This window comes from Diachasmimorpha longicaudata, chromosome 20 (assembly GCF_034640455.1).
Source record: "Diachasmimorpha longicaudata isolate KC_UGA_2023 chromosome 20, iyDiaLong2, whole genome shotgun sequence".
Taxonomy (NCBI): domain Eukaryota; kingdom Metazoa; phylum Arthropoda; class Insecta; order Hymenoptera; family Braconidae; genus Diachasmimorpha; species Diachasmimorpha longicaudata.
The window spans coordinates 2,139,621-2,162,013 of NC_087244.1; the positions used below are offsets into that span (position 1 = coordinate 2,139,621).

Sequence of the window (22,393 nt, forward strand, 5' to 3'; positions counted from 1 at the left end):
ATTCAAAGAAAGAAGTAAAAAGAGAAGAAGAGAGGGAATAGGACAGCGTCCATTCCGTTCATTAATTTCCAAAGTCGGAGACGGAAATACGAATGCAGATAACACCGAGTGGGGGAGGAAGGGACTAGTCATCCTGGCTATAAAGTGCTTGTTGCTCGGTCTAACTAACCTCGGTCACATACCCCCACATTGTCATCATCACCACCAATTTTGTGTTCCCCACTCCTCGAATCCAAGCTCTTCTTTGGGCAATGCATCCCCGAGTCCGAGATTGAATGGCTCATGGGTTTCAGCGTCTGGAAGTGGCGTGTGATGCATAGTATTGAATCACTACATATACTCGAAGAGAGTCGTGAGAGGTGTGTTCACAGTGAATGTGTTAAACGAGTGTACAGATACATAACACATATATATTTCACAGTTAGCAATAAAAATCTCAATTTCACTCATAAAATTTGTCCATGAATTGTTCAATATTCAACCAAATGAATCATCACCAATATCGAGAATGAATTGTGTTGTTGAGAGAATATAAATCAGCTTGTGATTGAGGGTTGATTGAAAATCTGTGAGAGGAGTAATTGAATGTAACAATTAAACTGTTTTCCAACCTTATTGAAAAGTACTGTACAATTATTGTATTAGTTGTGTATTGGATACGTGTACGTGGGCAACAAGGCATTTTTGTAATATGAATGTGACAAAAAAAAGCCTGTTACAATGAACAGGTCTACCTGATATCCACGAAATATTCACAATTGGACAAGAGGATCACGTAAAAATTCATAAAATTACATATGGTTTATCAACCAGGCTTTAACAATCAATTGTTAACTGTTCTTCATTAGACATATTCAACATGTCGAAAAGCAAACTTCACCACAATCATCAGCACATCGACAGTGACGTGATTCCTGTGAAAAGTAAAGTAAGTCACTCCAAAATTCAGTAGCACAGTAGTTAAATGAGATGAGTTGAGTTACCTCTGAGGCAAATTATCTTACATTTACTCTGAATAGTAATTTTATGTTCGTATTAGCCCCCCCCCCCTCCCCCTCATACTCAGATAGCCCTAAATGTCATCGACGCAATGCGATGAATTAATTAATATTAATTATGATAAGATAAATTAATGTTGTATGCTTTTAATCTCTTATCCAGTTTGACGCTGATATCATAAGGTTTTCTATAAAGAAAAATGAACAAATGCAATATGACGATTTTTGGAGACTACTCGCTGAAAAACATGAGCTGGGCCAGGAGCAAAATTTTTTAATATGGTACACCGATCCAACACATGGTGATTCACTGCCAATTAATAATGACAATAATTTAGCACGTGCATTAGCAGCATCAAAACCATTAGTCAGAGTATTTATAACGAGAAAGGGCAGCGGTGTTGAAGATGTCAATGGTTATGGTACCTTGAAGCCGAAGAATTTGATTTCAAGTATATTGGGTGGCACACCAGGAAAACCAAAGCCACCATTAGCCATTTCTAATCCTCATGATTTCCGACAGGTAACCTATATTAAAATTATACTTCATCATACATAATATTTACAGTATTTTTTCATTCTTTTTCTTCATTCACTACTAGGTATCAGCGATTATTGACGTTGATATTCTCCCGGAGACTTGCAGACGTGTCAGATTACTGAAACACGGATCAGATAAGCCCCTTGGTTTTTACATAAAGGATGGCGAGAGTTTTCGAGTTTTACCTTCCTCAGCAGGTGGTGGGATTGAAAAAGTTCCTGGTGTTTTTATCAGTCGACTGGTACCTGGTGGATTGGCTGAAAGTACGGGACTTCTTGCTGTCAATGATGAAGTATTAGAAGTCAATGGGATTGAAGTAGCTGGAAAAACATTGGATCAGGTAACAGACATGATGATTGCCAATTCATCGAATTTAATAATAACGGTGAAGCCGGCAAATCAACGAGCAGCCATGGCAGCTCCCAGACGCGGATCATTCTCTAGGAATAGTCAATTGTCATCTGGAAGTCATCAATCAACCCAAAGTGTCACTGGTAGTGCCAGCGATGAAGAGGCCGATGAAATCGTTGATTTCACTCACGTACATCAACCGAATCACTTCAGTCACGATCAGACTGGTGTATTGCGTCTGTAAAAAAAATCCATCATTCACTGGTACACGATATAGGGTGAGTAGTAATTATTGAATGCTGTGGAATCATTGATAACACATTTCCCATTATTTCATTTGATGATAATTATATATTCTCCACGGAAAATGATGCCTTTGAAGTGCCTTAAAACACACGATTTGACAGAACAGGTAGACAAAAAAAAGGGTAGAAAAGACAACCAAAGTGGTTTCGAAAGGAAAATTAACGATCAATAATAAATTATTATTCTGTGGGCACCTATACAAATTTACACTTATTCTATTACAGTAGAGTTTCATGGAATTGAACGGATATATTCAATAAATCATGTTTACAATTGTTTTAAAATGGTCCAATACAATGGCAGCAATTAAAAAGCGATTAAAAAGTATTAAGGATTTCATAATTGAGTAGGGAAGTGGTGAAAAGAAATAAATTCACTTGTCAAAAGCAAAAAAGGTCCTGATAAAAATTTTTCTATCTCCCCTAGATGTTGAGATATTTATTAAAAACTGAATATGAGTAAGAATGAACCTATCTCATTTTACCACTTTGCTACTGAATTATAAATTAACATGGTGAGCGATAGTATTTAACACGCTCAAAATATTTCACGTGTACTTAAGTAGTATAACCTATATTTTTTCTTTAACGTTTGAAATATTATAGTTATTGAAGAATTTGTACTTAATGATAACGACAATGGAATAATAATGAAATGAATCAGATGATGAATTTCTATTTATTTATTTATTTACTGCAATCGGTGTGTGGTACCATTTAGCAGGGAAATCCCTGTATTCTGTGTGTTTCACTTTGGAAATTATTGATCGATTACATAATCTGTTGAGCACACCTATTCGTGCGCATGAATTTAAAGCAGCTGGATTTGAGTATGTTAAAGTTGTATATTTACATTCTTTTATCCTTCATTTAATGTTAAAGATAAACAAGTTTAGTATAAATGACGATTTGTTGGTGGAAACAATATTTGTTCCATAAATAATTAATTGTCCCCTCGTTATTCACGAGATTGATTTCTATCACACATAAAAATTGATATTTCTTTCTAATAATTTGTTGACAACAGATGACACTACAAATTGTAAAATTGAAATATTTTATGTCATATATTTGTAGAAATCTTATTGGTATAGTACTCTAGGTCCTATATTTCTTTAAACCTTTAATTAGTATTTTGAATAAGGATTTGAATGACTAAGATAACTGATAAAAGTGAATAAAAATACAAGTATTTAAACGACCGAAGCATTCCAAAATGTTCCGAAGCCTTAGAGAACTTTCGATGGTATGCTTGGAAAAACAGTTTTACAAATTTATATCGACGTTAAGGGTTTACACAATGATACATTTGTAAATATAAAAATGTTATACCTTTTAATGCCACCTTATTTCGAATAAAGAATATTTTATTTTACAATAACTCGGTTGATATTTACTCAATATTTTGCTCATTTCGTGTTCGGTTTTCCCTGAAAATTTTTGCAAAATAAAAAAAGAGCAATAAAGAAAAGTTCTGTAATATAAAAGTTGAAAAAGATTCAAGAAAACATAAATGAGTTTCACAACATCTTGGAGGACGTTTATTCATCGACTAATTAATATCATTATACAATTTTAACACATTAGTAAGTGTCCATTGGTGGTGGCTTAGCATATTTATTAGCAGGATCTCTTTCACCATCGCAAACTTGTCTGTGGCGCTCGCCACTCATTATTACAAGTCTGTGTCTCTGTTTCGTTCGAAAAACACATTCTTTCAGATCAGCCATTAGAACACGACATTTTCTTTCAGCATGTTGTGGTCCATATGCCTCAAGACAATCAACAAGCTCTAGTTCACGTATCGCACAGTCTGGATGATTCTGAAAGTTATGGAGATTTGAAAAGATGTCCGTAATTGGGGTTTTAATGTGTGGTGGTACTTGGTAATCCATTTTTCAAACTTGCCGAGTCAAGGGGACCCTGAAATTAAGAAGAAAAAATAAGTGAAGTGTGGATTTACAATCTAAATGTCAGATCCAATAAAATGATAAATAACCTAACCTCAAATGAAGAGATATTTCGAAATTACATAATAAAATGAGAGTGTAAAGTCATTGTAAATGGAAAAGATGGGCTTTGGTTACGATATAAATGTGATAATCAATGTGAATAATATGCCACCTTACTTGCAAATTAGATGTAGAAAAAGAGTAAATAAATGGCGCTGGGAATTGTTCAGAGGACCGATTGAACTTCTAGAAGTAACAAAATAGTGTCACTTTAAGCTTGTTTCTTGTCTAAATTAACCACTTAGATGATAGATTAACTGACCAGATGAGTGTCTTTACTTTCTCGATGACTTTAAAATAATAATAATAATCATAATAATAAAGGGAGAGATATATAGTAGACCTAACCTCTCTGGGTAGAGATTATTGTGGTGGTGCAGGAACTAGAGAGAAACACCAAGCTGGCATTATCAATGGTCGATCATTGTTTGTCAGTTTGATCGTCGGTAAAAAAACGTGCGCGGGAGTGTACGAAAACGCCGGGAAAAAAATGACACAAAAATTTCGCATTCTTTCTTACATTAGAAGAGATTGGCCAAAAACTGGGCTCAGAGATGGATGAATTTATCTCGTTGTTCCATTATCGCTTATAATTTTCGTTGCCGTCCAACAATAATAGGAAATATCGGCAAAACATCTTGAAGCCTTTGATCATCGATTGTTTATCGTCAATCACGTTACAGCAGAAATATCGAAATCAATGAAGATTTTATGATACTTGCAATCTTGGCAAAAAGCAGAGGAACATTTTCACATTCCAAGGAAAAAAAAAACAATTCCTCGCAAGCCTTAATATAACTTCTTCGAGTGTTCCACGCCTCGAATGTTTCAATATCAACAAGTATTTTCGAAGTCGTGGGCGTCCACAAATCCGTCCAATCCTAGATGAAAGCTAAAAAGCCGTTTCACTGATGTTTTTGGATGAATGAGTGGGAGAACGTCTCGAGGTTCCTGGAAGAATTTCGCAAGTTTAACGCGTCCTTGGCGGCCAGTTGAGTCGAAAGCTCGGCTGTCCAGTGTCGGAATTAACTACTGCGAAGTTCGATAGTGATTATTCATCATTTGAGGTAGAATAATTTGCACAAATGATTGCGAAGGCAGCGCACGAGACCCAAAATCTCCTCACGACGTATCTAATCCTGCTGGTCCTCCTGATATGCTTGTGGGCACTCTATTCCGGATTTTATTAATCCCCCAGGAGAGGAATAACGAGGGAATAATGACAATGAAGAATCATGACATGATGACGATGGTGAGTTTTCCAATATTTTCCACTATTTTTTTGAGAATTTGTGAATAATTTTCGCGTGGTTTTTTCCTCATGACCTCAGAGAGTGCGACTGCATCGGCCATGGTGACTCCAGGAGGACCAATCCAACATACAGAAACTAGTATTTGTATTAAAAAATTCCAGAATTTCGTCAAATTAATGATTCTATCTGTTGTTATATTTATTCATTCACATCCTCATTCAATGTGAATTTCAATTACTTATGGGCGTGTTTTTGCCGATTTAGATTGTTCTATGGAGTCAAGGGAAAACGCTTACGCAATTTTTTATGTTACGTGTTGAATATTGAAGATGGAAAAAAATGTTGTTGTGATGACGTTGATGATTTTTTATGGGTTTATCAATGAGTAAAGTTTAATGAATTCCATTTCATCAACTTAATTCGAAATGTTCATGAGAGAATTCATGAGATATGTGAAATTTCTCACTCGTCTTCCCTTATTTTCGAAATGTCTTTTATATATCCCTATAATAATCCCTGAAATTCGGATTATATCGATATTCACAAATTTTTCGTCTCATTTTGAATGAGAGAATCGAAAATAACCAGAATGGTCTCCAGTCGATGTTGGGGGGGGGGGGGGTTTATAGTAATCCAAAAATAGAGGCCTCAAATTTCGGTGATGAACCACCTGGACACAATCGCAGGCATCAGGGTGTGGCTAGAAATTTTTTTCTCGTCAATTCGATCGATAATTCGTTATGGTCGTTTCGCAAAGGCTCTCGGTGTCGTGATTATTTCTAATACATTCAAATTTATTCCTTAGATTGGGGAAATTTGATTTGGTCACTGGTTATTTCGTCATTGGAAATCCCGAAAGATAATTTAATTAACAAATTCAATTAATTGTAGTCTTATCTCGTTTTACCACTTTGCTAATGATTTTTTTCCCCAGTAATTTCGTTAGAAAAATTTTTACACAATAAATATTTTCCTGAAAACCTGAAAAACCAAAAATGAAATTTCAATTTCTGCCAACTCGGCATATTGTCCAATGTATTATGGCATTCACGAGTATTTAGTAGCGCATAACGGTCGTGTGGTGAATAACTTGTCGTCGAAACGTGGGTACAACAGGTAAATGATGATCCCCTCTCCATTGAGTCGACTCCCTTCTATATAAGAGGGCCACCAGGTCTCCTCCCGATTCTTCAGTCGATTATTTCACTCAATTCGCGATAATCTATAACGCTACCTCCCCGATAGCATTCATATCTATTGACTCATCAATTAAAAGCATTTCATAAATTTCATTGACCATGAGGGTTGCCGTGATTTTATGTCTTATCGTTGGTTCTGTGTTAGCACAGAAAAGTGGTAAATACGATCATGTGGATGTGGATGCTATTCTTAAGAATAATCGAGTCCTAACACAGTACATCAAGTGCATGCTTGGGGAAGCCTCATGTACTGCGGAAGGACGAGAGCTCAAGAGTAAGTGTAATTAAGTCTTGAAAATATGTCCATTGTGCATAATTGGATTTTTCAAATCCTATTGATCCTGAATATCCCATATTTTTACAGTAAATATTAAAAGTGAAACTCAATGTTTATATAAAGTTTTCTTCCACAACAAATGGCTATCATCCAGAAATGACTGACCAAAAAATAAAAAAAAAAGAAAACGACAATCGATTCTATACACAAGTAAAAACAAAATATATTACAAATATCACTCAATCGATTAAGTAAGAGGCGAAAGCCTTCTCGGTTGAGTAACCGATGGGCTCCATTACGTATAAAAGAAAGTTGAATAAAGAAAATAAATATTGACATAAACCCTGACTGCCTGTTGTATAAGTCAATCTCAATTGGATATCTTAAATAATACTCAACGTCTACGGTATTCCCAGAGGTACTTCCGGACGCCCTGAGGACAAACTGCGCCAAGTGTGACGAGAAGGAAAAATCAACGGCGGAGAAAGTGATCAATCATTTAAAAAATAACAGGCCCAACGAGTGGAAGCGACTGATCGCCAAATATGATCCACATGGAGAGTATGAAAAACGTTTTGCGACTAGTGCAAAGCACTGAATTATTCCAGTAAGATTTTTTTTTTTATACTTACCTAATGAAATTCAAGTTAAAGTTTTTCATAATTTTTTAATTTCAATTGAATAGACGTTAATTAACATAACATAGTTTTTCAATTTTATACTGATCAATTGCTGAAACATCGATTTATTGACAACACTATCCATTTATAATAAGTATTAAAATCTTATTCATGTGGACTCAGTCGTGACGAGGTTACAAAAACCATGAAAATGGAAAATCATGGACATCTACAATCTCTACTCCACTCGTCGTTTCTTCACTAAAGATCCAAGCTGGAACAATGTAATTAGTGTCTCATTATTATTTTTAAGTATGAAGTATTATAAATGTTATGCGAAAGGCTGTTACTAATTGGATAAATAAAAATCCCCTACAATGAATTATTACTGAATATCTCAAAACCAATAAATCAGTCCGCCTCCCATCCAACAACTCTTATCCTATGTCCTTTCACCTTCCTAATATCCCGAAAACTTGAAAGGATAGAAAATAATGAACAACGTACCAAATCAGAGATAGCCGGTAAATTACTCGTCTGATCACTGACAAGTACTTCAGATTCTCTGATCTCCTTCGACTGGCTTGACTTCTTCATATTTCTGTGCTGTGGAAATGTTGGCATGAGCTTTGGATCACAAGGTAGTGGAGCTTCCTTAAAGTAACTGCTTTGTAGGCATTCTTCAGCGGTTGCGCGTTTTTTCGGATCATACATAAACAGAAAATTAAGCAATCGTAATCCAGCAGCACTCAGCCATGGAAATCTCTGCTTGAGATTGTTATAGGGTTGCTGTTTCAACGTGAAGTTCTGAAGAGCTGGAAGAGAATTGAATTCCGGCCATATGGCCTCTGAGGGGGTCCCCAAGAGGTCGACAATCAGCTCCAGCTGCTGAATCTCCGATCTGCCTGGGAGTAATGGCCTATGGCCCAACAATTCCCCTGATAAACAAAATTATGATATTTAAATGAGATTATCATGGCCAATTAATCATCTTGGTTTCTCCGGATAAAAAAATAAAAATAAATAAATTATTACCCAGGATGCATCCGGCAGCCCACATATCGACCGATGTAGTCTGAGTCTCCGCTTGGAGCAAGAGTTCAGGTGCCCTATACCAAAGCGTAACGACCCTCGGGGTCATGGGTTTCAATGGCAGGCCAAACCACCTGGCAAGTCCAAAATCCGCTATTTTCACACATCCCTTATCAGTCATAAGTAAATTCGAGACCTTCAGGTCCCTGTGAACGATGAAATTACGATGGAGATAACGCAGGCCCTTCAGCACTTGCAGGACAATGCATTTTACTTGACTCTCGGAGAAGGGGGTTTGCATATTATCCAAGAGGCTTGCCAAGTCCTGTTCACAGTACTCCATCGCCAGGAAAATACTTTCAAGACTCCTACCCACTACAACCTCTCTCAACTGAACAATATTCTCATGACGACAGGAGAGGAGAACACTTATCTCTCTGAGACCACTCACTGGGAGTCCGTCCTTCTCGTGCTCCATTCGTACCTTCTTCAAAGCAACCACTTTGTCGGTCTTTGTGTCTCTCGCTCGGTACACAATTCCGTATGTACCTTCTCCTATTCGATTTAGTTTCTCGAATTCTGAGACAAATCGGCATTTTCCTAGCTTTGTATTAAAAAAATGATAAAATAAGACATTGAATGTCAAAAGCTGTATTTATAAAATAGATAATAAAACGAGATAAGTTGACGTATATCGGACTCTAGTTTTTTATCCATCAATCCGAAACTAAGAGAGCGCGGTTATTGTAATGACATTTATTGTAGTACTCAATTCGCTTTATAAAAAAAAGTTATCAATAGCCAAATGCCATTTATCACGTTTTACCCCTGCTCTACTGATTTTATCGTACAATGTCCTGTTCAGGAATTTCCATGGGTTTTCCAGTCATAAGTGAAGTTAAAATTCCCCTCCTGGTAATGGGAGCTGAGGGATCTGGACCTGAATCAGCACATGATCTCTTCGATTCATTGCTATCTGAATGTTTTCTGACATCTAAAATCAGTCATTAATGACATGACAATTGCTCATTCTCAGAAAAAAAACAGCAACATAACCTATAAAACAAATAAGTAGAAAATATCTCACCCTTCGTCATGATGAGAGAGCCTGAATAAATCTCAAGAATCTCCTCTTCGTGGGATAATAGCACTTTTAATTAATCAACAATTACCACCAATACTAGTTTTCTTCAATTATGGGGCTGAGAATCGATCGGTCAAAAGAACCCTCTCGATACAATTATTTTATGCTCAGTATAATGTTTGGTTAATTGTACCCCCCCAGGGGGATTATAGCGGCGGCGCATGAACTACGATGGTGAAAGTACGTAAATTCCAACCCTTAAATTCTCTAGTACACACTTACAAAAACAATAATAACAATAAAAGTAAATGTCAATGAATAATTTTCCAGTGAAATGGTGGGCTTTAAATAATAAAAGAACTTGTAAGTCTGGAAATATTTAACAGCTGAAAGATATACCGGAAGTGAGCGAAAATTTTTGTTGTACGAACAGTCGAATGTAATAATGGATGTGTTCCACCCGATAACAACACAATGAGACAGAATAATAAGTGATGGATCCAGGGAATTGAGATAAATACTTGAAGCAATACTTGACACGGTAGAAAATACATTGAGAATCAATTTAATGACCTATTCTCGGTGTCAGTGTTGGTTATGAATGTGTGAAGGGGTGCCTGGGGGCGGGCGATGAAGTCAGGCCAACATTCCTGACATTTTGGTCGATGTGAAAGTGAACAGTTAACAAAACGATAAAGACCAAATGATTAAAACGATGAACCGGTTGAATTCTGATAGGAGGCTTATGGGCTCCAGTACGGCTCTGGCTTTCAACAGGTGAGCTTCATTGTCACAAAATATTTCAGTTGTTCACTCCAACTTTTGGGATACTTGTTTCGTAATTAATGAACAGTGTTTGTGAATCATTTACTTTGTTTTTATCATTAGAAGGAAGGAGAAGCCTTTGGAGAGCGGAATTCTTTTTTTTTTTTATAAAAATTGAGGTATTTCACGTCTTATTTGTGTTGGCGGGGGTGAGGACGTGTTCATGTGGATATGTGTCACATCTGTCAGCTGAAAAATAGAGGGAAAATGTTTTTTATGGAAACCGAAACGTGACTTTTTCATTGAAATTCAGTTTTTGATGTTTTTTGTTCAACTCACATTTCAATTTCTCTCGTAGAACGTCAGGACTTTGTGAGAGATTTTCTGTGGAGAGTTTCTTCTTGAAGCTACAATCCCTTATCTCGTCACAAATTTCAGTGGAAAATTCCGCCATTATCAGGTGCGAACAAGCCGGGCAATGATCTATTGGGACATTGTTATTTTTGAACCATTAGTTTCCGGGATATTCAATTTTTAGTGCAACTTTTATCAGCGACAACACTTTCCTCCAATTGAATCAAATTAATGCTTATAAAGACATGCATTTATTTATTGTCTAAAAAACAAGAAACAAAAAAACGCCAAATGATATTTTAGATCCTCTCTAAAATCTGCTTTATTCCCGAACTCTTAAAAAATTTTGTGTTTTATTTTCAGAGAAAATTCTCTTCAACCGCATTGGGACTACCGATACTTAACTTGATTATTTTTTTTAAGAAAATTTTAAAAACAAGAAGACAATTTTGAGGAAAAGTTTTCCCATCAACCAATCGATACCATTTATCAAAGACTTGTCAAAAAGTCAGGTGGAAGTAAACTTTTAAGTTCGAAAATAGAAATATGGAAGTGGAAGGAATTCGTATGCAATTAAAAACGTACCATCAGGATCACCTCCTGGACTTCTGGGATGAGCTGACCGACCTCGAGAAGAAGGAACTCGCCGATGACATCTCCAGCGTGGACCTGGCAGAGACGAATTCCTATTTTCAACGTGCCAATGACTCGTTGAAGAACAACAACAAGATCCTGGATCACGAGATGAGTCCCATAAACAGCGAGAGGTGTGGGATCCTAAACCAGTGCTCTGAGGAACAGCTGAGGGGCTACGAAAAAAAAGGACTGAGGGAGATCGCCGAGGGGAGGGTAGCAGTCGTACTGATGGCTGGGGGACAGGGGACTCGGCTCGGAGTGACTTACCCCAAGGGAATGTATGAGGTGGGGCTGCCCTCGAAGAAGACTCTCTTTCAACTCCAAGCTGAGAGGATTCGGAGACTGGAATTCATTGCTGAAGAGACGTGTGGAAAGAGGGGAGGCATCACTTGGTGAGAAGAAGATTGAATTAATTAGTTAATCAATTTTTTTTTATCTCTTTATATATTCCTTTGACATAAATTACATTTCGCTCGCATATCTTTCAGGTATATTCTCACGAGTGAAGCAACAGATAAAATGACGAATGACTTTTTAAACCATCACAACTATTTTGGTCTGGTGAAAGAAAACGTGAAAACATTCAAGCAGTGCATGATTCCCTGCTACGATTTCGATGGTAAAATTCTTTTGGATGCTAAACACAAAATTTCGAGGGCTCCTGATGGCAATGGAGGCCTCTACAGAGCTCTCCACCAATCAGGAATGCTGGATGATATGAGAAAGAGAGCAATTCGAAGTATTCACGCTCACTCAGTTGATAATATTCTAATTAAAGTGGCGGATCCTTATTTCGTGGGCTATTGCCTTGATAAGGGAGCTGACTGTGGTGTTCTAGTGGTGGAGAAGACTGAACCAACTGAAGCTGTTGGCGTTGTATCTCAGGTAGATAATAATTTTCTTTTAAATTCCTGTGTTATAGAGTAAGAGATTCCATTCATTACGTAGATTCATTTGAGCCTTAACTTTTTCACAACTCATTTCTCCCTCACATTGGCCCTTTCAATGGTCTGTTATGTTAAACATTTTTTGTAAAAACACAAATCTCCATTATCGCAGGTGCACGGCCTCTACAGAGTCGTGGAATACTCTGAGATTCCAAAAACCACTTCGGAACTTCGTCGCGCAGACGGAAGACTTCTTTTCAACGCTGGTAACGTCTGCAATCACTATTTCACTGTTGACTTTCTCGTGAAGATTTCCGAGTGTCACGAAAAGGATCTGGACCTCCATTTGGCCAAGAAAAAAATCCCTTTCGTGGACGAGAAGGGAGAGAGACAGGTGCCAGCCAGCCCCAATGGCATTAAAGTCGAGAAATTTGTTTTCGATGTCTTCAAATACTCGAGGAATTTTGCTGCTTGGGAGGTGCCCAGGGACAGCCATTTCAGTCCTCTAAAGAATTCTAATTCTGTGGGACAGGATTGTCCAGCAACAGCCAAGAGAGATGTTCTGGCTCTTCACAAGAAGTGGCTACTTAAAGCTGGTGTTACATCGGTTATGGGGGAGGTGGAAGTATCCCCTTTAAGGTCCTACATGGGAGAGAACCTCAAAGGTTTAGATGATGTTATTCAGGGGCCTGTAGTGGTGGAATAAACCCTTATGAATAATCCATGTTTTTATTAGTTCTTTTATTTGATGCATAAGACATTCCAGAGGAGGTTATCCCCAGCAGACTACACCACAATTGTACAAAAAGTTGTAAATTCAAGAATTTTATGATAGGAAGGCACATTTTATTGTGTCTCCCCAATATTTTGTACATTTCTCCCGTTCCTTTAACAGTAAATTGTGAAAGAAAAAAATTATTCTTGACGAACAAATGAAAAAAAAACTTGTAATTTAATAAAGAAAGTTGTTAAAAAGAAAATCAACTGTCCAGAATATATCAGCCAGTGGGAATTTTCAGCTCATATTTCCCCGTACTCTCACCGATCTCCAGAAGTTCATACAAAAGGTCCTTTGTCGAATTTCTCGAGTTCGTGGTTCTGGGGGGTGGGAGGTGGTAGACCTGATGGATGGAGAGTGCTGGGGGCCTCTGAGTCCTTTAAACTTACACATTATCAAATGCTCAACGTGTAATAAATGCAAATTGACGTATCTACTCACAATTTCTTGATGTACTTTTGATCTTTGAGCTGGCAGCATCAGATGCTTTTACAAAGGTTCTCTGTAATTTGGTTTTTTGCCTTGCTCTGTAGTCCTTAGCAACATCCTCTGATAATTCTGCTATTAGATCCATTGTTTCCTTTGGATATCTATTTGAAAAAAAAAACAAAACAGGCCAAAGATTAGATAAGTTATTTATCGGATTCATCCACCAGCTTTCATTGTCTGAGATGAAAAAAACATGATTATTTATGCCTGGAAAGATTCCATAGACCTTTGAGAACTGATAATTAATTATTTCATTATATTGTAGAGCATCTCAATCACCTGCATCCTAAGAGTTCTACATTCGTGAAGACCTGAGCCAAACAAACGAGTTCATCTTCCGGAAATTTTTCCTTATGTGCCTCGAGAAAATTTTTTCTCAACTCCCAGTGCTCATCGCACTCGTGTTCAGCTCTGTGCTTCTCCACATGCCAATTGGTATTTTCAGACATTTCAACTCTTTTTGTCAATCAAAACGCTGTAGAATCCCCAATTGTTTCCGCTAAAAAAGTTATCGTTGTTGAGGTTAGGATTTCTGTATTATCTTTTTTAACCCCAAAATCTCTTATTGTAAACAAAATAACACTTTTTCGTTTAATTTTTGCCACAACTCGGAACTCTGAAAATTCTTTAGAAGAATAAACAATAAATTATTGTTACTTTTTCCTTATATATATATATATACTATACTAAGTCAGGATGATATGAGCTAGCGTTGTTATCTGATGGTAGTACAGGGTAGCTACGTTGCCAGTACACTCGTGCTATCTGGGTAGCAGTCATAAATGTGATAGCCACGTCCTAGTATTTAGGGACAAGGTGCGGCTCCAAAAATTGGCCATATTCATAAAAAAATACAATGGGAATAAATGAGTGATAATTAATTTTCAAAATAAACAATTCAAGTACTTAGAGCAACAATGAAGGAATATATGAAACAGTGAGTTGTTAATGGAGCAATGAATTTCAATATTTTACACCCAAGTTCTGATGCAACCCCACCAAAAAACTATCATCAAATATAATTGTAATAAGCACTGACACATTTCGAATATACCACTGATGGGTCTCAATAAGTAATTGCGAGTGATGAACATGCAAAAAATGTGTAGAAGATTAACTACTGAGGGTTAGAATTTCATGAATTCTGCTCTTGAAAATTGTGGCTGAGAACTTGCGGTCAGGAGATACAAACCTGCTTTTACCAAATATTAAAGTTATTTAGTGTCTTCAATATTGGAAGATTAATTGCTTAAATAAAATTGGAGGGACGAGCATTGACTGATTAAGCTCATTGTTCCAATAAGCTCGGAAACTATTGCATTTCTGTAGAAATAATTGACGATTGATGCAAAGATGAGTAACATTTTGGCACAACGTCTGAGTAATCGAAAGCTGCTGGTGGACTTGCTGGCAGTGATGTTTGGAATTGGCGCATGGATTGGGGTCAATGGAATTTATGTACAACTGCCACTATTGGTTAATACGGCGCCAGAAAAATGGAGTTTACCTGCCCATATGGTTATGCTGGTACAATTTGCCAATTTGGGGCCAATAATTTATACTTTGTTTAGCAAGTAAGAACTCAATCAGTTATTTTGCGTTGGGAAAAACTATTTCGTTTTTTTAAATATATTGTCAATTTCAATTTCAGATATTCATCATGGACCAGAGATCACTACATTATCTATGGTCTTTTGGGGATAGCGACCTTTGCCATCTACCTAATGGCATTAACTTATAAAGAGACCTCAATAATCTTCAATTCTGAGCACTCAACAGCTCTTCTGGGTCTGATGTTTCTTACAGCAGTAGTGGGCTGCACATCGTCAGTCCTCTTCATGCCGTATATGCGCATTTACCGAGAAATCTATCTAGTCTCCTATTTGGTAGGGGAGGGTCTGAGTGGCTTCATACCTAGCGCAGTGGCATTAATGCAAGGGGTGGGTGGTAATCCGGAGTGTAGAAACATTACAAAACCAGACTCGTCGATCCACATATTCGAGCCCTTCTACCCAGAGCCAAGATTTTCCCTCGAGGTTTTCTTCATTTTTTTGGGAATAATGTTGACAATCAGTCTCATCTCTTTCATTGGACTCAACAAGTTGCCGACAGCACGTGGGGAATTGGTGAAGCCCCCGGGCAGTGCGGAGACACAGCCAAGGGACTTAAATGCACCTCCTAGCTATAAAACGACTAGCGACTGGACAATGCCCACAAGAACGTACTGTTATCTCCTAACTATAATGGGAATCATTTGCTTCTTGGGACATAGCACACTGCCCAGCATACAATCCTACTCGTGTCTGCCTTACGGCAATGTCGCTTACCATCTAACAGTAACACTGGCTTCCATGGCCACGCCCTTGTCCATGGCCATGGGCTTTATTCAAAAGGATCCCTTGTCCTTAAAAGCTTTAACAACCCTCACTGCAGGAATTCTGCTACTCTCCGCAGTGGTGTTGTTCATTGCTGTTCAGTCACCATCACCTCCCCTTCAAGGGTCCTGGGGGGGAGAATTATTGATTATTCTATTGTGGATAGTTGTCAATGGTTTGATTGGATTTGTCAAAATGGCAATTACCACTATTTTTAGGCCTGATCCTGGCAGGGGATTATATTACATTGGAGTAGCTACGCAAGTTGGATCACTTGCGGGGGCTATTATGACTTTCACATTGGTTAACTATGTCGGCGTGTTCAAGTCATTTTCACCTTGTGATGCGTTCATCAAGCACTAATTAGGTTAAAATTTGGCTATTGATTCGGAAAACTTATCCGAGGATAGACTCTTCGGAATTTTATATATAATAATACCTCTAATAGGGTGATTCCAATTTTATTGATTTCATTCCGAATGTTTTAAGTGCGAAAACTTTTATCAAAAAACACAGGGGGGGAGGGTTAATAGTTATCAAAGTCGACTGGGGGAGAGTTAAACGTATTGTATATATTGAATGACTGTATTGTATTGAATAAAGGAAAACCATTGATACTAGTTTTTAAATTTTGTAAATATTGTATATATTAACTAATGTATTGTATTGAATAAAAATAACTTGGTTAAACAAAAAAAAAATCCAGAAGAATTGTTATGGTATTGAATGCTTTCATGTCCATTTCTTCCGCAAAATCTTTACCATTAACCCCATAATCCGAAAAACCAATGAAAAGCCAATTCACAATTTCCACGTCCAATGAACCCCGTCACCTCACCTTCAACAATTCCCGGACACCATTGAGTTCAGTCTCTCAGGTTGACGAGCCAAAGGGGGGTGGAGGGGGGGGGGAGGGGGAAATTACCTAGTATCCGTGCCGATAAAGAGCCAGCACGAGTCGAGGCGAAGCAGTGGAGTTGCAAAGGCGCAATTCGTTGCATTTTAGTTAATAAATTGGGTATATATTGGAAGCGTTAAAAAATTAAGTATACATTTTCACAAAATTGATTTGAAAAGTGAGATGAAAGCTTGTGAAATAAGTGACTTTCTAAGTGCAGTGAAAGGAAATTCATATTCCACATAGAATAAAGGAATTTCAAATATTTAACATAAACTCACTGTTCTGTAATTGATAAAGCCATTAGATATTAATCATGGAGACTAACGGCGATGCTAGAGATGGCAATGGGATAGCTGCTAGTGATAGTCCCGTTCATCCGAAAATCATAACACTTGAGGAAATTGAAAAAACTAAAAAGAAAGGAAAAGATGATATAGTGGAAACGGATTTCGATGATCTTCTGCCCTACATTGGAGAGTTTGGACTCTATCAGAAATTTCTCTTTGTCCTCATGATACCGTTCGCTTTTTTCGTCGCGTGGGTGTATTTCAGTCAAATATTTATTACTCTGGTGCCAGCTGATCACTGGTGTCGAGTACCGGGGCTCGAGAATCTCACTGTTGACCAGAGGTGAGATTGGATGTAAACTTAGGATTAATCTTTATATTGATCTTGATGGTCGAGCTCATTACAAAGATTGAGCAGGTTGATCGTCATTTGTTTTGACGACCCCATACCTCTCGTGTTTCTCTTTAGCAATTTGGCTTGTTCCCCGAAACCGCCTTTGTCCCATACACCTAAAGCCGCCCGGTTGAAATACCGAGAATGAAACGCGACTCTCCTAGTATTTACGCCCGGCACTCTCGCCGACACACAATTACCGTATACCAGGAATTTCTGAAATACGATAGTTGAAAACAAATGTCGAGACATAGTATCTGAAATGGAGCAAAGATAATGAATGAATGCATGAATAAATGTTCCAGGCATGATGGTTATCATGGCATATATTTTTCTATGACGCTATTCTCAATTTTAATGAATATCATTGCAAGGTCGAATTAAAATCAATTGAAACATCTCCATTACTTTGCCAGAAATACATTTGTCATGTTTATATCCATGTCCAATATGCATTATCATCCCACTGCATGCTCAATGCCAATTAAAATGTTGTGAATAATTTTCATTTATGGTGGGCTTAAGAGTTTGGGCCATACGTAGTTGGAGTATGCCCCAAGCAATCAATGAGTAGAAAATATGAAATATTAATATAAAATATAGGGGTATACAACAACCTCGTGACCTAATCTACTATCGTGGATCGTTCAATATGATGCAACAGAAACTCCGTAGTGAAATTGTTATTGTTGTTGTACTTTTATTATATTTAAAAAATCTAATGGATTGAAAGAAAAATCGTAGGATAAGTAGTCTGATATTGGTCATTATTTATAGAGAGCAAAATGCTTATTCAACAGCAGACGATTACGATTTCAAAAAACTCGCTACGCTCATCATTTATGATTTAAGGCTGTAATTTAAGTTACTCAAGCTCCATTCACGATTTGAAAAGGGTAAAAAACACTTATTAAGACTGAGAAATTATGTTATACATAACTCTGTTGAATTTCAATGTAACATTACTGGGGAAAAAAAGATGATGCTTTCGTTTACAAGCAAACGAAAAGGCACTTTTCGATACGGGCGGAATATGTGGCAGCAGACTCACTAAATTTTCTTTCACAGTCTGAACTTGAAAAGCGTGGATTTCCACACAATGCCGGTAATCCTCCCATAGATATTTTTATAGCAGGTATTGATTTTGTATTTTTACTTGACCTTGTTTCACTTGCATGCTAATTTTATTGGCAAATTACTTACGCTCTGCGAAGATTGATATTGGTTTTTAATGCAGGAAAATGTTTCTAGCTACGTAAAAAATACTGGGGTGAGGAGGTGAAAAAAGGCGCAAAGTGATGACTAATAAAGAAATGTGAACATTTGCTAAAAATCTCTAGTAATGTTACTAGACGTGTCAGTAGGATTCCGAATGTATCTAATATAGAGAAGCAGAAGCAAGTGTTAATCATGAATTTTGTATTGACAATGAATTCTCTTACAGAATTGCACTGACCATACCACCGGCACGTGATGGCGAGGAAGCAACTTCTATGGGGTATTCCAAATGCTACATGTACAGCCTTAATTTCAGTGAATTGTTGAAGAATGGAACGATTGTAGTGGTCGACCCCTCCTCACAGACTCAGCGATGTCAGTATGGATGGGAGTATAATTTTACGGATCTTCCTTATGCGACGGTTGCGACACAGGTACAAATTAAAGCCTTTCAATGGAGTTTTATTCATTTTTAAATTGTCTTTTACTCATATAGCATACGTCTAGAATTCACGTCCTCGTAGCCGAACCTTGCGCCATTCCATTTATGTTGCTGTGAAATGAAGTAGAGTGTCCTCTTATTTTTCACTTGCTCTCTCAAACGTCCTTGCTAGGCTGTATACAACAGTCTCCGTTGATCTGTTTTATTGTTTTCAGTATGATTGGGTTTGCGAACAAGCAGCATTAGCTACAATTTCTCAGAGCATATTCTTCGTGGGTGCTATTTTTGGAGGATTGATATTTGGATTTATAGCAGACAGATATGGAAGGATTCCCGCACTCGTTGGCTGTAATCTTGTAGGGTGTATTGCAGGATGTTCCACGGCTCTGAGCACAAATTTCTGGCAATTTACATTGTGTCGATTTTTCGTCGGCTTTGCTTTCGATAATTGTTTCACCATGATGTATATTCTAGGTGAGGAAATATTATCATATATGGAATATAGTTATGTTAGTTTAGTTAAGCCATCGATAAGAGCAGCAGCAGCAGTAGTAGAAGCAGCAGCAGCAGCAGCAGCAGCAGCAGCAGCAGCAGTAACAGCGACGACCTTCAGTTTATACTAATGGAGTTGAGGGAAAAGACCGTCATACTTGTGTAACCGTGAGTGTGCATTGACAATTGTATCGAGTTACTCGGCCATAGTCACCGTAACGCCTTCTCTGGTTCCGACAACATTCGAATCGAGAGGCGATGAAGGTCACACCCAAAGTCTTTCCGATCTAATTGGTTTCTTCACTCTCCTTTCCTCATTTTTGTCTCAATGATATTTTGTTCCGCTGTCATTAATTTAGTCTACCTGTCACAGCCAGGGTCGTCATCGATTTATTAACCACAAAATTATCCCTTTTATCCACGATTGCATTGACAAATTTTTGACTTTTACATGAGCGTATAAATGTGGGAGGGTCATTGAACTTTCAATTATTGTTAATTATATAATTGGGGATCGTTACGCGATTGAGAAGGCTGAAAGTAATGGTGATTGCAAGCATCCTGATTATGAGATTATTATTGGGATGCATATTTTATAAGGTGTAATTATGTATTATGCAGACTTCCAATTACCACATCTCTGCAGAAAGGTCAAATTCTCTGGTGGTAATAGCCTTGATTCATGATGCGTTTCATATATCTTTATCTCTGGAATTTAGTTTTGGAAAGGGAATAAAGATGATTGTATTTTTTTTTTTTTTTTTGTTGACAGTGCTCGAGTACGTGGGTCCAAAATGGAGAACCTTTGTAGCGAACATGTCCATAGCTTTGTTTTTTACATTCGCGGCATGTATTCTCCCTTGGGTTGCATATTTCCTTGCTGATTGGCGAATGACTTGCATAGCAACATCGCTACCACTCTTCTTGGCCATTGCTACACCCTTATTTGTACCAGAGAGCGCCAGATGGTTAGTGAGCATAGGTGAAATTGACAAGGCTGTGAAAATCTTGAACAAGTTCGAAAGAGTCAATGGAACTCGAGTACCGGCCACTGTGTATCGGTGTTTCAAGGTAATCTTTCTACCACACTATGAAATAAAACTGAATTGATTGGAAATTACAATGAGTTTTTTCTCGTTATCGTAGGAGAGTTGTGAAAGAGCAAAGAAGGCGGAGGAAGCTGAGAATGGATACTCTGTCATTGATTTGTTCAAAACTCCACGACTACGTGCTATTACAATTTTATTAATTATTATTTGGTGAGTATAATAATAATAATTTTATCAATCCCCTTTTGTATTATTGTCCGTTTTCTTGGCCTTGGTTTCAAGAAACGAATTGGGTTGATTGGAGCTGCTTTAATGGGGGGCGGGGGGGAGAGAGAGAAAAAAAGAAAAAAAAAAAAACAAACAACAAGGAAAGTATCTGCGCTTGACCTCACCCATTTTTCTCCATTCACCCATATGTTGTTTTACATTAAAAATGGATTAGACAATTGCCCCTAGGTAATATATTATATGTTATATATCAACGACAGCGTTAGCTGTCAAGTTTGTGGAGATATGCAACAAACTAGAAGCCATTGCAAGAGAAAATTCATCATAGCCCTTATGAATCGCTTCTTTTCCTACAGGATGGCTATCTCCCTCGTATTTGACGGTCACGTCCGTAATGTCGACAACCTTGGATTAAATGTCTTCGTGACGTTTACAATAGCCGCAGCTACGGAATTGCCTGCGGACACGTTACTGACTCTAGTCCTTGACAGATGGGGACGCAGGTGGCTTGCATGTGGCTCAATGGTTATTTCTGGTATATTCAGTATCTGGGCTTGTGCTGTTACAAATAGTGAGTCATTCATATATACCCTATTGCCGGGATAGGAGAAAGAATGGATAGAAATTAAATATTGTCTCAAGTCTAATGGAAATTGCATCAATGTTTAAGATTATCCTCCTACTTGCAGACATGTATGCAGCATCATTAGCTATATTAGGAAGGTTCTGCGTAAATATTTCATACAACATTGGTCTGCAGTACGCAGCCGAATTGTTGCCAACAGTTGTGAGAGCTCAAGGAGTTGCTCTCATTCATACAATGGGATACGTTGCCAGTATAGCAGCTCCATTTGTCGTTTACATAGCCATTATATCACCTGTTCTTCCTCTTCTTCTTCTGGGATTATTCGGTATAATTGGGGGTTTTCTAGCCTTGTTTCTACCAGAGACTCTTGATAAGGACTTACCACAAACTCTGACAGACGGAGAGGAGTTTGGGAGAGAGCAGGAATTATGGGACATGCCTTGTTTTATGAAGTGAGTATCATTCCATGTGATAATTTTGAATGATGGAAAAATTAAACTAATTGTTGAAATATGTTTTCTTCATGATAGAAAAGCGGAAAGTGAAAAACAGAGGTGCGAAATAATCAGACATTATAGGACCAGCAGTTTGAGGAGTAACTTCGGTGCTTCACTACGTGGTGAAACCTTTAGGAGTAGGATGATTCAGAGATCCAGTATTACATCGCGAAAGAGCATCTCTAACGCACCTGTTGAGGTCGTTAGGCTGTGATGCTGTGATGGAATACAAAGTATAAAACTTTTGTATTATCCAATGTAAAGAGTGGAGAATAAAATATGTATAAGAGTATACAGATTAGTTGTCATTGAGTTTGATGATAAATACAAAGGAGATTCCTTT

General features: G+C 37.6%; 8 protein-coding genes across 13 annotated transcripts; 5 read left to right on the forward strand and 3 right to left on the reverse strand.

Annotated features, from left to right (window-relative positions):
- Positions 1-786: 786 nt before the first annotated feature.
- LOC135171528 (partitioning defective 6 homolog gamma) lies at positions 787-5,865 on the forward strand. Its single transcript, XM_064138151.1, has 4 exons — positions 787-928; positions 1,162-1,521; positions 1,601-5,459; positions 5,539-5,865. The coding sequence occupies exons 1-3, from the start codon at positions 860-862 to the stop codon at positions 2,132-2,134; spliced, it is 963 nt and encodes a 320-aa protein (XP_063994221.1). The 5' UTR covers positions 787-859; the 3' UTR covers positions 2,135-5,459; positions 5,539-5,865.
- On the reverse strand, positions 3,710-4,090 carry LOC135171541 (NADH dehydrogenase [ubiquinone] iron-sulfur protein 5). The gene has a single exon (XM_064138173.1). It carries the CDS (start codon positions 4,088-4,090, stop codon positions 3,779-3,781), a length of 312 nt encoding a protein of 103 aa, XP_063994243.1. The 3' UTR covers positions 3,710-3,778.
- Positions 5,866-6,151: 286 nt separating the features above from the next.
- Positions 6,152-7,938, forward strand: LOC135171537 (ejaculatory bulb-specific protein 3-like). The gene is made up of 3 exons (XM_064138166.1): positions 6,152-6,933; positions 7,353-7,543; positions 7,740-7,938. The coding sequence occupies exons 1-2, from the start codon at positions 6,759-6,761 to the stop codon at positions 7,532-7,534; spliced, it is 357 nt and encodes a 118-aa protein (XP_063994236.1). The 5' UTR covers positions 6,152-6,758; the 3' UTR covers positions 7,535-7,543; positions 7,740-7,938.
- Positions 7,590-9,846, reverse strand: LOC135171518 (cyclin-dependent kinase 10). The gene is made up of 5 exons (XM_064138135.1): positions 9,676-9,846; positions 9,440-9,582; positions 8,592-9,192; positions 8,064-8,494; positions 7,590-7,830 (listed from the first exon to the last, which is right to left on the reverse strand). The coding sequence occupies exons 1-5, from the start codon at positions 9,683-9,685 to the stop codon at positions 7,795-7,797; spliced, it is 1,221 nt and encodes a 406-aa protein (XP_063994205.1). The 5' UTR covers positions 9,686-9,846; the 3' UTR covers positions 7,590-7,794.
- Positions 9,847-9,940: 94 nt separating this feature from the next.
- On the forward strand, positions 9,941-13,294 carry Mmy (mummy). Of its 2 annotated transcripts, none has more exons than XM_064138130.1 (4): positions 9,941-10,449; positions 11,155-11,819; positions 11,916-12,312; positions 12,487-13,294. In XM_064138130.1, the coding sequence occupies exons 2-4, from the start codon at positions 11,338-11,340 to the stop codon at positions 13,018-13,020; spliced, it is 1,413 nt and encodes a 470-aa protein (XP_063994200.1). In that variant the 5' UTR covers positions 9,941-10,449; positions 11,155-11,337; the 3' UTR covers positions 13,021-13,294. The 2 variants fall into 2 exon arrangements, with proteins under 2 accessions (XP_063994200.1, XP_063994201.1); XM_064138131.1 differs by lacking the exon at positions 9,941-10,449 and adding an exon at positions 10,635-10,897.
- Positions 12,863-14,350, reverse strand: LOC135171540 (partner of xrn-2 protein 1). Of its 4 annotated transcripts, none has more exons than XM_064138171.1 (4): positions 14,269-14,350; positions 13,861-14,080; positions 13,534-13,682; positions 12,863-13,003 (listed from the first exon to the last, which is right to left on the reverse strand). In XM_064138171.1, the coding sequence occupies exons 2-4, from the start codon at positions 14,028-14,030 to the stop codon at positions 12,996-12,998; spliced, it is 327 nt and encodes a 108-aa protein (XP_063994241.1). In that variant the 5' UTR covers positions 14,031-14,080; positions 14,269-14,350; the 3' UTR covers positions 12,863-12,995. The 4 variants fall into 4 exon arrangements, with proteins under 4 accessions (XP_063994241.1, XP_063994239.1, XP_063994240.1 ...); XM_064138169.1 differs by having other exon boundaries at positions 14,264-14,347; XM_064138170.1 differs by having other exon boundaries at positions 14,239-14,310.
- A 16-nt stretch (positions 14,351-14,366) lies between these two features.
- Positions 14,367-16,644, forward strand: LOC135171516 (solute carrier family 52, riboflavin transporter, member 3-A). 2 transcript variants are annotated; one of them, XM_064138133.1, is made up of 3 exons: positions 14,367-14,518; positions 14,935-15,155; positions 15,233-16,644. In XM_064138133.1, the coding sequence occupies exons 2-3, from the start codon at positions 14,935-14,937 to the stop codon at positions 16,317-16,319; spliced, it is 1,308 nt and encodes a 435-aa protein (XP_063994203.1). In that variant the 5' UTR covers positions 14,367-14,518; the 3' UTR covers positions 16,320-16,644. The 2 variants fall into 2 exon arrangements, with proteins under 2 accessions (XP_063994203.1, XP_063994202.1); XM_064138132.1 differs by having other exon boundaries at positions 14,911-15,155; positions 15,233-16,643.
- Positions 16,645-16,902: 258 nt separating this feature from the next.
- On the forward strand, positions 16,903-22,342 carry LOC135171506 (organic cation transporter protein-like). The gene is made up of 8 exons (XM_064138114.1): positions 16,903-17,487; positions 18,983-19,190; positions 19,414-19,672; positions 20,463-20,761; positions 20,837-20,949; positions 21,324-21,538; positions 21,657-22,005; positions 22,084-22,342. The coding sequence occupies exons 1-8, from the start codon at positions 17,171-17,173 to the stop codon at positions 22,262-22,264; spliced, it is 1,941 nt and encodes a 646-aa protein (XP_063994184.1). The 5' UTR covers positions 16,903-17,170; the 3' UTR covers positions 22,265-22,342.
- The last annotated feature ends 51 nt before the right edge of the window (positions 22,343-22,393 follow it).